Raw genomic sequence first — 13,367 nt, forward strand, 5'->3', positions numbered from 1 at the left:
CCAATGTTTCAATGATGGCTTTCTGTCCACCTGTACATACCCACACCCTGTGCTGCTCCACCTTTGGGAACAGGAAAGAAAGTGCTCTAGTTCCAAACAAAACTGACCTAGGAACAGTGTGCCTTGTGTATATCACAGAATCAAAGAACAGTTAGGGTTGGAAGGGACCTCGGGAGATCATCTAGTCCAAGTCACCTGCTAGAGCAGGTTCACCCAGAGCAGATCGCACAGGAATGTGTCCAGGTGGGTCTTGAATGTCTCCAGAGAAGGAGACTCCACAACCTCTCTGGTCAGCCTGTTTCAGTGCTCTGGCACCCTCAAAGTAAAGAAGTTTTTCCTCATATTCAGATGGAACCTCTTGTGCTTCAGTCTCTGCCCATTGCCCCTCATCCTGTCATCAGGCACCACTGAAAAGAGTCTGGTCCCATCCTCTTGACACTCACCCTTGAGATATTTATAAACGTTGATGAGATCCCCTGTCAGCTTTCTCTTCTCTAGGCTGAACAGACCCAGATCTCTCAGTCTTTCCTCATGAGAAACATGCCCTAGGCCCTTAATCACCTTTGTAGGCCACTGCTGGACTTGCTGAATATGTACAAATGAATATAATTAATAACCCTGAAGTCAGGCTTAAGTGTTTCTGTTTCCTCCATTTCTGCAGATGAGTACCCTGCACAGACAGCGGTGGGAGAGGCCACATGGGCTGGGGTGGACACCAAGATCAGGGAAGCACCAGCACCCGGCAGGTAACGGTGGCTGGACATCACACAGGGGAAAGGCTTAGCAGAAATGTGCCATTTCATGAGTACCAGCAGATAGCAAATCCATTAGCCGATGAATTTTGCTCCCCTTTGTCAATTTAGGGAGCAAAACACATTATAAAAAAAATTAATGATGTAAAAAAATGCTGTGAATAATTCTTCACTTATGGTTTCTCCTCCAAATGTTTGGTGCTTAGAATTAGTATTGCTCTGGCCATCTCTGTCCAAAGATTGCTCCCATTGCAAGAGACGACTATTCACAGCCAGTGATTCGAAATTTCATTTACGTGAATACAAATTGATATCTATGTAAAATCCTACCTCTCCAGTACATCTACTTAAGCACAATTTTCTAGAAATTTCCACAAAACTCTAAACATACTGAACTCCGCAAGGCTTCCCAAGAAGACCTAATTACAATGCCCAGATTAATGTTTGAAGAAAATCTTGAAGCAACGGCTCTGTTCTCATTTAAATATGTGACTACTGCCTTTATAATGCGCAAAGCATTATAACCATTTATATACGTTCCAAGTGATATATTACCGAGTTGAACCTAGTTTCCCCTTCTTTTGTTCTGGGTTCATAACCTTGCTGTATTATCTTCCATAACTCTATAGCTTGCTAATGCATAATTCAAGCCTCTCTTATTGACAAAAGGCGGCAGAAAGAATATTTCAATGCCACTTTCCCACGTAGATAGTATTGCTTTCACTTCAACTGGTGTCATTTCCATACTAAAGCCAAATCTTTTAAAGTATATTAAGTATCATTTTCATTGCTTCTTCGCAGTTGCTTCACTGGGACAACCACACCTGTTTACCTCCATCTACTGAGACTACTTTAGTGCAAAATTTTAGTTGGATTTTTTTTTTTTTTTAAATGGGTTTCTTGCTAAAAGCAGAAACTTTAGTTAAGGCATTATGAGCTAATGTATGACATCAGCTTCACACTAATCTCGTGATTTAACTAGAGCTTGGCTTTAGGATTGGTGTCACAGTTTCCCCACATGTGTGTAGGGAGCAGGATCATTTTGCAGTCATCCTGCAATGCCTGTCCTAAACTCCTTTATATAACTAAAATAACTATGCACATAGGCAGATAATGAGTTTCACATAATCACAGAATGTTAGGAATTGGAAGGGACCTCGAAAGATCATCTAGTCCAATCCCCATGCCGGAGCAGGAACACCTAGATGAGGTTACACAGGAAGGTGTTCAGGTGGGTTTTGAACGTCTCCAGAGTAGGAGACTCCACAACCCCCCTGGGCAGCCTGTTCCAGTGCTCTGGCACCCTCACTGAGAAGAAGTTTCTTCTCAAATTTAAGTGGAACCTCTTGTGTTCCAGTTTCAACCCATTACCCCTTGTCCTACCGTTGGTTGTCACCGAGAAGAGCCTGGCTCCATCCTTATAACACTCACCCTTTATATATTTGTAAACATTAATTAGGTCACCCCTCAGTTTCCTCCAAGCTAAAGAGCCCCAGCTCCCTCAGCCTTTCCTCATAAGGGAGATGCTCCACTCCCTTGATCATCTTCATTACTCTGCACTGGACTCTCTCCAGCAGTTCCCTGTCCTTCTTGAACTGAGGGGTTTCTGTGCATCACTGACTGGAGGTCAAATTTGTCCACACATTCAGCCATGCAACTCTGCAAAAATCCCACTGATTTTAATGCAGTTTCTTCAAATAAATGCAGGTAAGAAGGAGAAGAGAGTTTTCCCTTTTTCCATGTTGGAGAAGGATGGAGAGGGCTCCAAGGTTTTTCAGTTCCTTCTCAGAAACAGCTTGCATCCTTCCAATGGTACAAAAGTGCTGTGGACCCATGGATAGACAGAATAATTAAAAACAGCAATTAGAGGCACTGTAGAAACAGTGAAGTATCAAACTTTCCACATCCTTACCCTGGCAGGTTAAGACTGGCGAGTTCTTGTGCCTCCACAGACCCTCAGCTCAATGTTGTCGCATTAGAGCATCTTTTGGAAGCATAAAATGGACACAACATCTTTCTTTACGGATTGCTGTCGTGTAGTGAGCAGCTATTTTTCCTTTGTACCAGACCCAAGGAGAGATGGTCACCATGACCCTCACGCAGTCCCTGCTCTCTGTGGCACAGCACGTTGGACTGTGCAAGGAGTGGGGTGAGGCTTCTCCGTAGGATTCCTACACACCTATGCATTTACCTGAGCTGTCAAATCCTGCTCTCTCACATCTCCCATGCCTTGGTAGGCAGTCTGGGCTCCATCTGAAGCCCAATTGCCTACATACGCCACCTGCCCTTGTGGCAAGCCATGTCCACCAGCCACCCAGCATTATTTGTTTCATATCTTGGTTGCAGTAAGAGCAGAAGTTCAGGGCAGACTGACTGAAACCAAGAGTACCAGGGCTCATCCCCATGGCGGGTTATGCCTACAGAGCACTGCATGTCCCCTGGGCATTGCACCTCATTTCTCAAAGCAGCATCTAGTTTTGCCTCACAGGCAGCTTAAAGGCGCTCGAACAGGTAAGCGAGGTGGGCAGAGGGTGAGTTTGCCTTCAGGCCCAGCCCAGAGTCACTTCTGCATGGCAACCCATGTGCAGCTTTCGCACCAGAAAAGGTCTCTTACTACACAGTGCCCGGCACAGACAGACACATACCTAAGAGGCCCTTTATATAAGAAAAGAAACTTTAATCTTACAAAGAAAATTATTTTGCTAGAAGTAGTATGAAAAATGACCAGAGGTCACTCTCTGAGGCACCTGTACTCCCTGGAGCCATATTTACCAAACCAGCCTCAGTAATAATGTGACCAACATGTAGCTAGGTTTACAGCCCTGGTGCTTCTACCCATGCCACCTCAGCGCTCAGGTTCAAATTCCTGAAGCACTGTAATGCTGGCTACAACCAAAATAATTCCTCTAAACTTAGGAGATTGTTTTCCTTTCTCTAAAAACTCTCAAAGTCTTTATAAAGACTCATTTTCTGTGAAATATTCAGAAAATACAACTCGAGGTTGTATTCTGGTGGGTTTAGTAGTGCCTCCAGCTGTGCCTCATTTTAATAAGTCACTGTTTATTTAACAGAACCAATGCAAAAGAGAACGAACTCAGTTATAAAACAATTTAATGTTTAGGACAGCAACACTGCTGTCACTTGGACTACTCCCCTTCCACTTGCTTTGCCTCAAAGTCCATGTAATTTCTCACATTGTGTGCTATTGGAGGAGACAAAATAAAAATAAGTAAAGTAACATGGAATCCCTTAGATGTTTCTAAACCTGAAAACACTAAAACTTCCAGGGGCAGTGTAGGAAATGGAGCAGCCCATAAACAACATGCTATGAAGTAAATTATCAGCCTCTCCAGCAGCAAGTGAAAAGCTGATGTAATTTTTGATACTTGCTCACTACTTCCCCCTACCCTCAACACTGTAGCTGGAAAATGGCTTTGTCAAACATCATGTACAACACTAAACAAAGAACCAGATCTATACAATCACCCATAAGATTATCTTCAGCAATTACAAATGGTGAATTTACCAGAATTTCCCTTGGATCTGCTTGGGTTTAACCCTAACACTGTGGTCAGCCTACATCATGAAGTTCCTACAGGCTTCTTGCAGGTCACTTCTGCCCATAAATGACCTCTGGCCAAATGCTAGGGAGCCCTTACTGGCAAAGGGTAACCATAGAGTGGCAATGAGCTTTTCCAGAAATCACTGCCCAAGAGTGTCAGGTCACTCATGCCGTGCAGGGAGGCCTGGTACACCTCCCCAGCTAAAGGAGCTGGGGGCTGCTGGCTGCTGGGCTGCTCCCATTGCACAGATGGTGCAAAACAAAATGAAATTTAAAAACAAGCAAACAAAGCAAAACAAAAACAAGCAAACAGTTTATGGTTGGACTCTATGATCTTAAGGGTCTCTTCCAACCAAAAACAGATGTGCCAAAGCAGAGATGGCCTCCTCAATGTCAGGGCTTTGACTAGTCTTGATTCTTTTCATGGCTCTGTCCTGATGGATGCATTGCTGAGACAAATTGCATGAGGTTCAACAAGGCCGGGTGCCGGGTCCTGCACTTGGGTCACAACAACCCCAGGCAGCGCTACAGGCTCAGGGAAGAGTGGCTGGAAAGCTGTCTGTGGAAAAGGACCAGGGGGTGTTGATTGACAGCCAGCTGAACATGAGCCAGCAGTGTGCCCAGGTGGCCAAGAAGGCCAACAGCATCCTGGCTTGTATCAGGAATAGTGTGGCCAGCAGGACTAGGGAAGTGATCGCTTTTCCTGTACTTGGCGCTGGTGAGGCTGCACCTCAAATCCTGTGTTCAGTTTTGTGCATCTCAATGACAAGAAAGACATTGAGCTGCTGGACAGAGTGCAGAGAAGGGCAACAAAGGTGGTGAGGGGTCTGGAGCACAAGTCTGATGAGGAGCAGCTGAGGGAACTGGGGCTGTTTAGCCTGGAGAAAAGGAGGCTGAGGGGAGACCCTTATCACTGTCTACAACTACGTGAAATTAGGTTGTAGCATGGAGGGGGATGGTCACTTCTCCCAAGTAACAAGTGACAGGACAAGAGGAAATGGCCTCAAGTTGCACCAAGGAAGCTTCAGATCAGATATTCAGAAAAATTTCTTCACAGAAGGGGTTGTCAGGCATTGGAACAGGCTGCCAGGGAAGTGGTGGAGTCACCATCCCTGGAGGTGTTTAAAAGACGTATAGAAGAGGTTCCTAGGAACAAGGTTTAATGCTATAGTTATTTTATGGTTGGACTTGATGATCTTAAGGGTCTCTTCCATCCAAAATGATTCTATGATCCTATGTGGCTCACAGGACGTGAGCAAGCAGTGGTTGCTGGCTGTGAGCTGGGGAAGCAAATGGGTCAGGGAAAGGAGCCCAAAAGCACATGTGTCACTGCTGGGGACACAGCAAGTGCGTGCCCCCCCTCACCACCCCAGGGCCAGTGGCAGCAGGCAGACTTGCCCTCTCAATGCAGGGATGAGGAGCAACCAGAGAGCGAGCACCTGAGCAAACTTCCACATAATTCCACCTTTTAGTTAGCAAATTTCCACAGGTCTGACACTGCAAAAGGCCTGTGAAGCCTGCCAGTACACGTACCATTCCTACAGATATCAAATGTGCTCAATACCACATCTGCACCAGACTTCCTCTAGACTGGCTCTCTAGCATTGCAGTCCAGGGTTGCTCTCTCCTCTGTCAATATTTGAAAATAAAAAAACTTTGGAAAAAACATTGTTCCCATATCCACAGCAGGCTTTTGCACGTTACTTGGAGCAAGGCCACACAACTGATTTGCCATCTAACAGGAGAGGTGGGGAGAAAACCCCGGTAGAAGGGACAGGACTCCTGGCACACCCCTGATGTGGACTTCTTGATGACAGAAACTTTTCCCAGCTGCTCGTTCCCAACACTGCTCTTACAATGTCACCTCCTCCATGGCACAAGCAACCACCTGCATCTGTGCCCCCTGATGGAGAGGGAGAGTAACACATGAATTAGAAAAGTTTGGGAAAGCAGTAGCCAGAAAACCAGTAATGACTTAAGTCTGTGGTCCTCTGTGGGTGAGCTGACCACAGTGACCTCCCACCGCTGGCTCCCATCTGGAAGAAATGACTCTGCATCCCTGCAGCATCAGCATAACTCTCACAAAAACTTGTGGGAAAATCAATAAATTGTTTAGTTTACAACTTACCTTTGCCAAGGGAGATCCCCAGCACTGCTCCACCGCTCTGTTCCAAGCCGTAGGTCTCAGAAACCACAAGTGGCTCATTAGTTGTCCCAGGCAAGGCACAACACTGTTCTGTGCCAGAAAAGTAAGTTGAATTCTGGGAGTAAGATGAACTGGAAGGCCAGTGTCCCTTGTATTTCATGTCTTGCCAGAACAAAGAATATTTAGAAGACAAATAAATCATTTTTCTCTGCTTAGAAAAATCTTCTAGGTTTCCTGTGGTACTTGGGTTGATGATGATGAAATATGACATGCAGAGATTTTCACTTAGAGAAATGGAACATGGGTGCCTCACATTTTCTATACTCTTGACAACTCACCTTTGCAGAGAACACTGATGACACAGGAACAAACAAATCAAGCCATCTGTACCCATCTTACATGAACCACAATTTAAATTTGAGATACAAAGCATCTCAGAAAGGAGACAGTCAAGTGTCTGAAGCCATTTCAATATTGGATGTTTTTTCTTAACAGCCTTGAGGATCCCAGCTCTTCTATCCAACATACTATGGGGCATCTTAAAATATTCTGTAGTAGAGAATACTATCTGAATGTACCCTCTAGCATCCTCAAAGGATTGCTCCATTTCAGCATCTCCTTACAACACTTTGCCTTCTTGCCTGCCCTGTTTTTCTTTCTCTTTTTTATTTTTTCCTTCCTGCTTGGGGCTAATCAGAATCTGCTTGTTTCTCAAAAAGAGCAATATGCTTTTCAAAACCCCTTGGGTATTAGAGAGACCCTTCAGTCCAGCCTCAACTACTCGTAATTATACTTCTAACTCTAGCTCACCCATCAGTCGAGGGAATAAAGATCCAAAGAGGCACGGCCTTATTTTCTGTCAGAACATCACTCAGGCTCATGCCAGAAAATAACATTTTTACACAATAGGATGATTCACCAAGTTTAAATTACGTGACTTTTCCGGATTTCCAATCCATCCCTCTAGAAGTTGCCTTCATTGTTGCTCCTCCCTTTCATACCAACAGAAGCCCTTTGCAGTGAGATGTTAGGTTTCAGAGCTTCTGCTCCATCTCCACAACCTTTTGATCTTTCTCGTTGTCGACTTCACCCGTTCTGGGAATTTTTCCACTCTTTGATGATTCTCCTACAAACCTCTCGCTCCACTCCTGGCTTCTCCTCAGTCCTGTCCTCAGCTTTAGCCTTTCTCATACATAGTCTTCCATATACTTCCTTGAATTCCAGAGGGTCAAAACTTAGTCCCTTACTGATCTTTCATGTTTTTTCCTTCTTTTTTTTTTTTTAATGGCCCTGTGGGGAACATCCACCCAAGGACTCAGACCCTCTGATCTGCATCACACTAATGCTCTTGATCCCTTTATTCAAAGCCACAACAAATGCATCCCCTGTTCTGTGCCTGCTTCCTACTCCCAACACAAGATCCTTTTCTCTCGCTGAATAGCAAGTGTCCCTCATTTCCAGTACTAAGAGTTGATCCATTTGGAAATAACACTTGTTTATATCCAGCACATCTGTGGCTTGTTATTTGCCCACCAGCTCTGAATGACAGGAAATTTGGGGGAGGGGAGGGATTAGGGTTGGGTTGTGTTAGTTGGTTTTCTCCCAAAAGCAGCACTAATGAACCTGAAGAAAAAAAATATAGGTGTTACTATAAATAAGTTTGTGACAGCTACTGTCTACCTTAAGACAACTAAGGATGTCACTGCACGGTTATAGTGCTTCTCAAGAATGTCGGCATAAGCACAGCCCCACAGAAATCAGTCAACAGGGGGGTACGTCTGTGCTCCCACTGATCTTCCACTGTTCTGCATCCCTAGCTACTCCAGAAATAGTTGTTTCATAATTTATAATTAATGAAAAGCTACAGTGGGAGGAATATTTATATATATTCATGGACTCGGTTTCATTTGAGTTCCTCTCTAAATACTGGAATCCACCAGACACTCCTTGCACTATAAACTCCCGGTGAATCCACACGAGCTTTGCCTCCAACCAGTGAACTGCCCTGAAGTGCAGGGCTGTCACACACAGCAAAAGAGAAGGGAGGGAGATGAGGGAAGAGGACTCTGAGCAATTCAGTCCTTGGCACATTACTGCTGGCTTAAAAAACACTGGCTTGCAGAGGGAGCAAGAAATGTGATTTGACACAAAACTCAACTTTTCCGATTTTTAACCCGACACATTTTATGCAGCAGGAACCTAATAAAGAAGTTACCTCTTGCTTCGTTCCAGGTCTGCTCGCCACGTATTGTTTTTTTCAAGGATAAATCCCTAAATGTGCCAATGAATCCCAGCAACCCTGCTGGAGCTGCTGACATCTGCTCTAACTGGCTCAGCCCAGGAATGCAGCAAGGAGGGAGAATAAAACCCAACGCAGGTCACGGACCCTTCAAACATGAACACGAGCAAATGGGAGGACGCACTCCCACTACAAGGATGTGATTTTGTAAAACGACTCAAGTATGACAAATGTACGTGCGTGCTCCACAATGCACGGCACCACACAGTACTGGGAGGTGGTGACACATTTACAGGGGTGAGCACAAAACACGATGTCAATGCCTGGAAATCCTTCCAGTGACAGATTTTTAACTGACAGTCAGCAGCAGAACACTTTTTTTGCATCAAAATAAGATGCTATTTTCTAAAGAATAATTTTCTTAACTAATTGTTTTCATGTAAGCAGGGTCTCCCATAGATGGGGGCAGCAATTCAGGTTTTTTACTAAGGACTTTAAGTGGTTTTGAAACACGAAACTAAAAGCTGTTTTGGCTTTCTAATTTGCTTTCCATTTTGCAGTATGTACCGATTTATTCATAGCATTTCTGACAGAAGGAATTTCAAGAATGCAAACAGCGTGATGGCAACGTAGTAGCTGATTAACTTTGTGGAAAAAGTGTCTCCAAGTTCGACTTTTTGGTCAGTGCACAACACTGAGGATACAAAAATACTCTGGCAAAGAAGGTCCTTCTTTCACTTCAGCTATAATAAATAGATCTTCTACACCTTAGCTATAACAAACCGCACCAAAACCAGAAAGAGGGAGAGAGAAAGCGAGAGATGGCAGATACACTGAGAATCTGCAGCATAGATAATCAAACCCTTTATTGTCTTAGTTACATTAGACTCGCAACACCATAAAAACCTGTTAAGAAGAAGAAACAGTAGATTGGTAGAGGTAGTAGAAAGTCCCTGTAACAGTCATAAAAGGGCTTCACAGGAAGCGTGTCATGCCAAAGAAAAGTTATCGCGTTGCTTAAAAGAGCTGGTCAAAGCCCGTTGACTAAATAAATAAGGAACACAACTAATTTTAAATACCGTGGCCTAACTAAAATAACAAATCAATACAATACAATAATAAAGAAGAAAATAGAAATTGTGGGATTTGCCCCTGAAAACAGATCATCTTTAGGGTTGGTTTTCCCCCACCCACTCTTATTTCTTGCTTAATTAAGTGAAAATCTCATTTCTGTCCTATACACGGCATATAATTATTTAAACTGATTTCCTCTACTGTTGTTTTTCATGGATCTAAATTATGATTGTAAATTTTGCTGATTAGTACCCTGGTAATGGCAGTGACAACACTGGCTTCTCTGTCAGAGATTCTCAAAGAAAAGCTCCAGAAAAGAAGCTTTTGGCTCTAAATATTAACTCAGATTTTCTAGATCAGCTTTCAAAAAAATATGGTTAAAAAAGAAAAGAAAAAATTACAAATGTACACTACACTTTCGTGCCATTTTGGGTACAGAAGAGTTTTTAATAACTAAAACACAAACAAATAGGCTAAGCAACTAGCTTTTGTGCATTCCTGAACTGACACCATTACTTTCACTCATGGAAAATATGACTCAGAAAAGCAACAAAACAAAAGTGAAAACAAAACAAAACAAATGGAGAAAGCTAGTGCAAACCCAAAATGATCATCATTAAGCAACACAGCAAAATATTACATTTTTTTCTTTTTTTCCTCCTTTTTTTTTGGTGTACAATGGAATGTGTCTATGCGACCTCCCTCAAAATAACTTCACAGAACAGTTAATTACAGTCACGTATAAGTATTTGCACAGACATTCCTAACTACACCGAGACTTACAGAGAATTCTGGTATACATCTGGTGTAATAGCATAGAGAAAAACTAGTTTAAAAAAAATACATAAGAAAGTTAATTTGCATTGTTGCAAGTGTTGCGAAGTAGACAAAAACTGTCAAGTAATTTAACACAAGTAACAAGTAGTATCCAGAACCAATTACTGACTAGATTGTTTTAAAAAAGCAACCCCCACCCACCAAAACTGTTAGAACAGAAAGATCACACTTTAAGGTTTTTTCTGTTTTTTTTTTTTAAACAAATCTTTGTGTCAGAAGCCCATTTCTACAAAAACAGCACTATTCCATTATTGTATTAAGTAAACTGTTGCTCTCACCTGTATTAAAGGTTAGCATCATTTCTGTACATGTAAAATTATTGCTTTTTTTGAAAAATATATTTAGCATGCTAGGTTTTTTTTTTAATCCATTTTCTGCCTTTACAAAATGTTACAATTTAAAAAAAAAAACTAGTAAAGCTTTTGCAAAAATTTTCACAGAACATTTTCTTTCAAGGCAGCAGTAACTTTTGATAATGCATAAAATTATATGTGCAAAATCTGAAACTCTCAGAAATATTACCATCACACATAGTGTCACAGCAATAAGAAAAGAACATATTTATATCTGTGGAATACATTTTTAATTGCTTACACTGCATGGTTTAACAACCTGTTATGTGCCACAACCCCACCTTGAAAACTTGCAGTTAAAGAGTTACTGTAGAAGAGGTATATAAAGCTTTTTTTTTCTTTTTTTCTTCTTTTTTTCCTAACACCACCAGTGATCACCAAGTACAAGACAGGACACATTTATATGAGCATTAACCTGCCACCACAAAAGAAGTTCCTCGTCTTTCCAAAACATCACCAGGCCCAGGGAGGAGCGGTAGCTGGTCTGCTGAACCCAGTGCCGGAGCAGAGCGGACCTTACGTACCCAGGGCTGTCTCAACTTGTTCACGGACACCTTTTCTCTTCCAAACATCGAGATCAGCGGTGTTAGACAGCTGAGCATTTTAATTTTCTTATTTCTTTTTTTTTTTTTTTTTTTTTTTAAAAAACATGAAGACTTCCTTTGTGATCAGGTCGAAGAAAGTAGCCCTGTTACAAAAAAAAAAGGTCCTGAGAGTAAAACACAGAAGCCTGTTTTGTCTTTTTTTCTTTTTCTTAGTGTTCGACTAGCTTTTCTTTTCCAAAGCCGAATAGAAGCTTTTCTCTGGAAGTGTTTCAATTTCCATATTCACATACTATTAATGGTGCGCAGTCAAGAGCGAGAGCACTAGAAATGCAAGTGGTCCCCAAACTGTAATGAAACAAACCATTGCAGAATGACGGTCTTTCTCTTTAGTCCCTTTAATCCTTCATCAAGCATTGCTTTCTCAGCACCGAATGCCACCTTTTCCCTGCACCGCCCCCCCTTTCTTCCTCTCTTTTTTTTTTTTTTTAATTTGCTTTTCAGCATGACAGGCAGTGGCAGTTTCATTAATTAATACTTCTCCAGCCCTCGAATCCACTGCTGTTTTTCACATGTATCAAATAGTCATTGTGAGCATCAGGGAGGTTTTTGTTACAGTGCTTAACTTCTTCATGCTGTCCAAATCACATAAAGTTTAATTTTTCCAGTGTCTCAAACTTCTCTTGATTAATATAGATGCCTTGTGCTGCCACAGCGCTTGCCAACTCCACTGTTTATTATAAAGGAAATAAGGAACCGTGGGACTGATTAGTACGTCAATTTATATATATCTCGTGTAGCATCTTCATTTATTTTATAATGATTAACAGCGCGGAGGCACCCCCCTCCTCGCCGAGCACTGGTTTCCGTCTGGTGCAGGGGCTCCGGGTGAGGCGATGGCTGGCGGGGGGCCGCGGGGCGGCTGCGCGGGGGGCTGCCCCCGCTGCCCCTCGGGCTGGGGGCTGCCAGCATGGGGGGGCTCTTCCGATGGGGCTCTAGGTGCCCTTCCGGAGAGGCAGCGTGTGGGCAACCTCCGCACTGCCGTGGTCTCTCCCCTGCAACAAGGATGACACAGGGGGAAAAGAAAGAAAGAAAAAATAAAGCTCATTCTTGCCTCTGCTCCCACACATAACCCTCCAGTAAGCCCTGCTGGTGCTCCTTACCCTTTATTAGCATCACGTACGTCCATTTTGGCCCACCACATCACAAGTTTTTTGGCTTTTTTTTTTTAATCACCTCCAGCAAGACAAAGTGTGTCAGGCCCATACAAAGTCCCTGACGGCTCAGAAGAGCAAGTAATAGCATTTCATGGAGCACTTCAGAAAAGGCTGAGAACAAGGAGGGGAGGAAGAGACCTCCAAAAAGAGGAATTTTGAGCAAGCCAAAAGGGATTCGTAACTACATGAGCATTTTAAAAAGGCTGAAGTTTGAGGTCACAGAGGCAGCTAAAGGAAGAGAAACTGAATTCTGGTGCAGGTCTGTCAAATATTAAGGCAGCCTTTTCTTCCCCCCCGCCCCGTCATGTCATCTTCCTTTTATTTTTTTGGCCAATTTTCATGAATAATTACCATGTTGAAAAAAATAGCAGGGATATTCTGAAATCAAGTGAAATTAAAGATAACATCATGAATAAGTGGGAGCCTGCAGCTCCCAAGAAAAGCTTTAAAATGACATTTAGAACATCACTGTCGGAACAATGCGGTTTACAATCCTGATCCTAAAACAACATGGCAAGATTAATCTTACATAAATGCATTATCCTTAAGCTAAAGTCTTGATGAAGTGAAACAGACCATTTTAAATTAATGCAACATAAAATACGGCACCCATGTAAAATCCAAGCAAGTTTCAAGCTGTGCCTA

The 13,367-nt window shown here is 42.8% G+C and overlaps 1 protein-coding gene across 5 annotated transcripts in view; it reads right to left on the reverse strand.

Annotated features, from left to right (window-relative positions):
* Positions 1-9,541: 9,541 nt before the first annotated feature.
* The window catches only part of ZNF516 (zinc finger protein 516), a 105,792-nt gene continuing 101,966 nt past the window's right edge, over positions 9,542-13,367 (reverse strand). For all 5 annotated transcript variants that reach the window (XM_082045015.1, XM_082045013.1, XM_082045011.1 and 2 more), the window contains exon 6: positions 9,542-12,560. In XM_082045015.1, coding sequence (XP_081901141.1) covers positions 12,501-12,560 — 60 coding nt within the window. In that variant the 3' untranslated portion in view covers positions 9,542-12,500. The remainder of the gene's footprint in view (positions 12,561-13,367) is intronic.

The sequence above is a fragment of the Streptopelia decaocto genome (assembly GCF_964273445.1).
Source record: "Streptopelia decaocto genome assembly, chromosome: 2".
NCBI classification, from domain to species: domain Eukaryota; kingdom Metazoa; phylum Chordata; class Aves; order Columbiformes; family Columbidae; genus Streptopelia; species Streptopelia decaocto.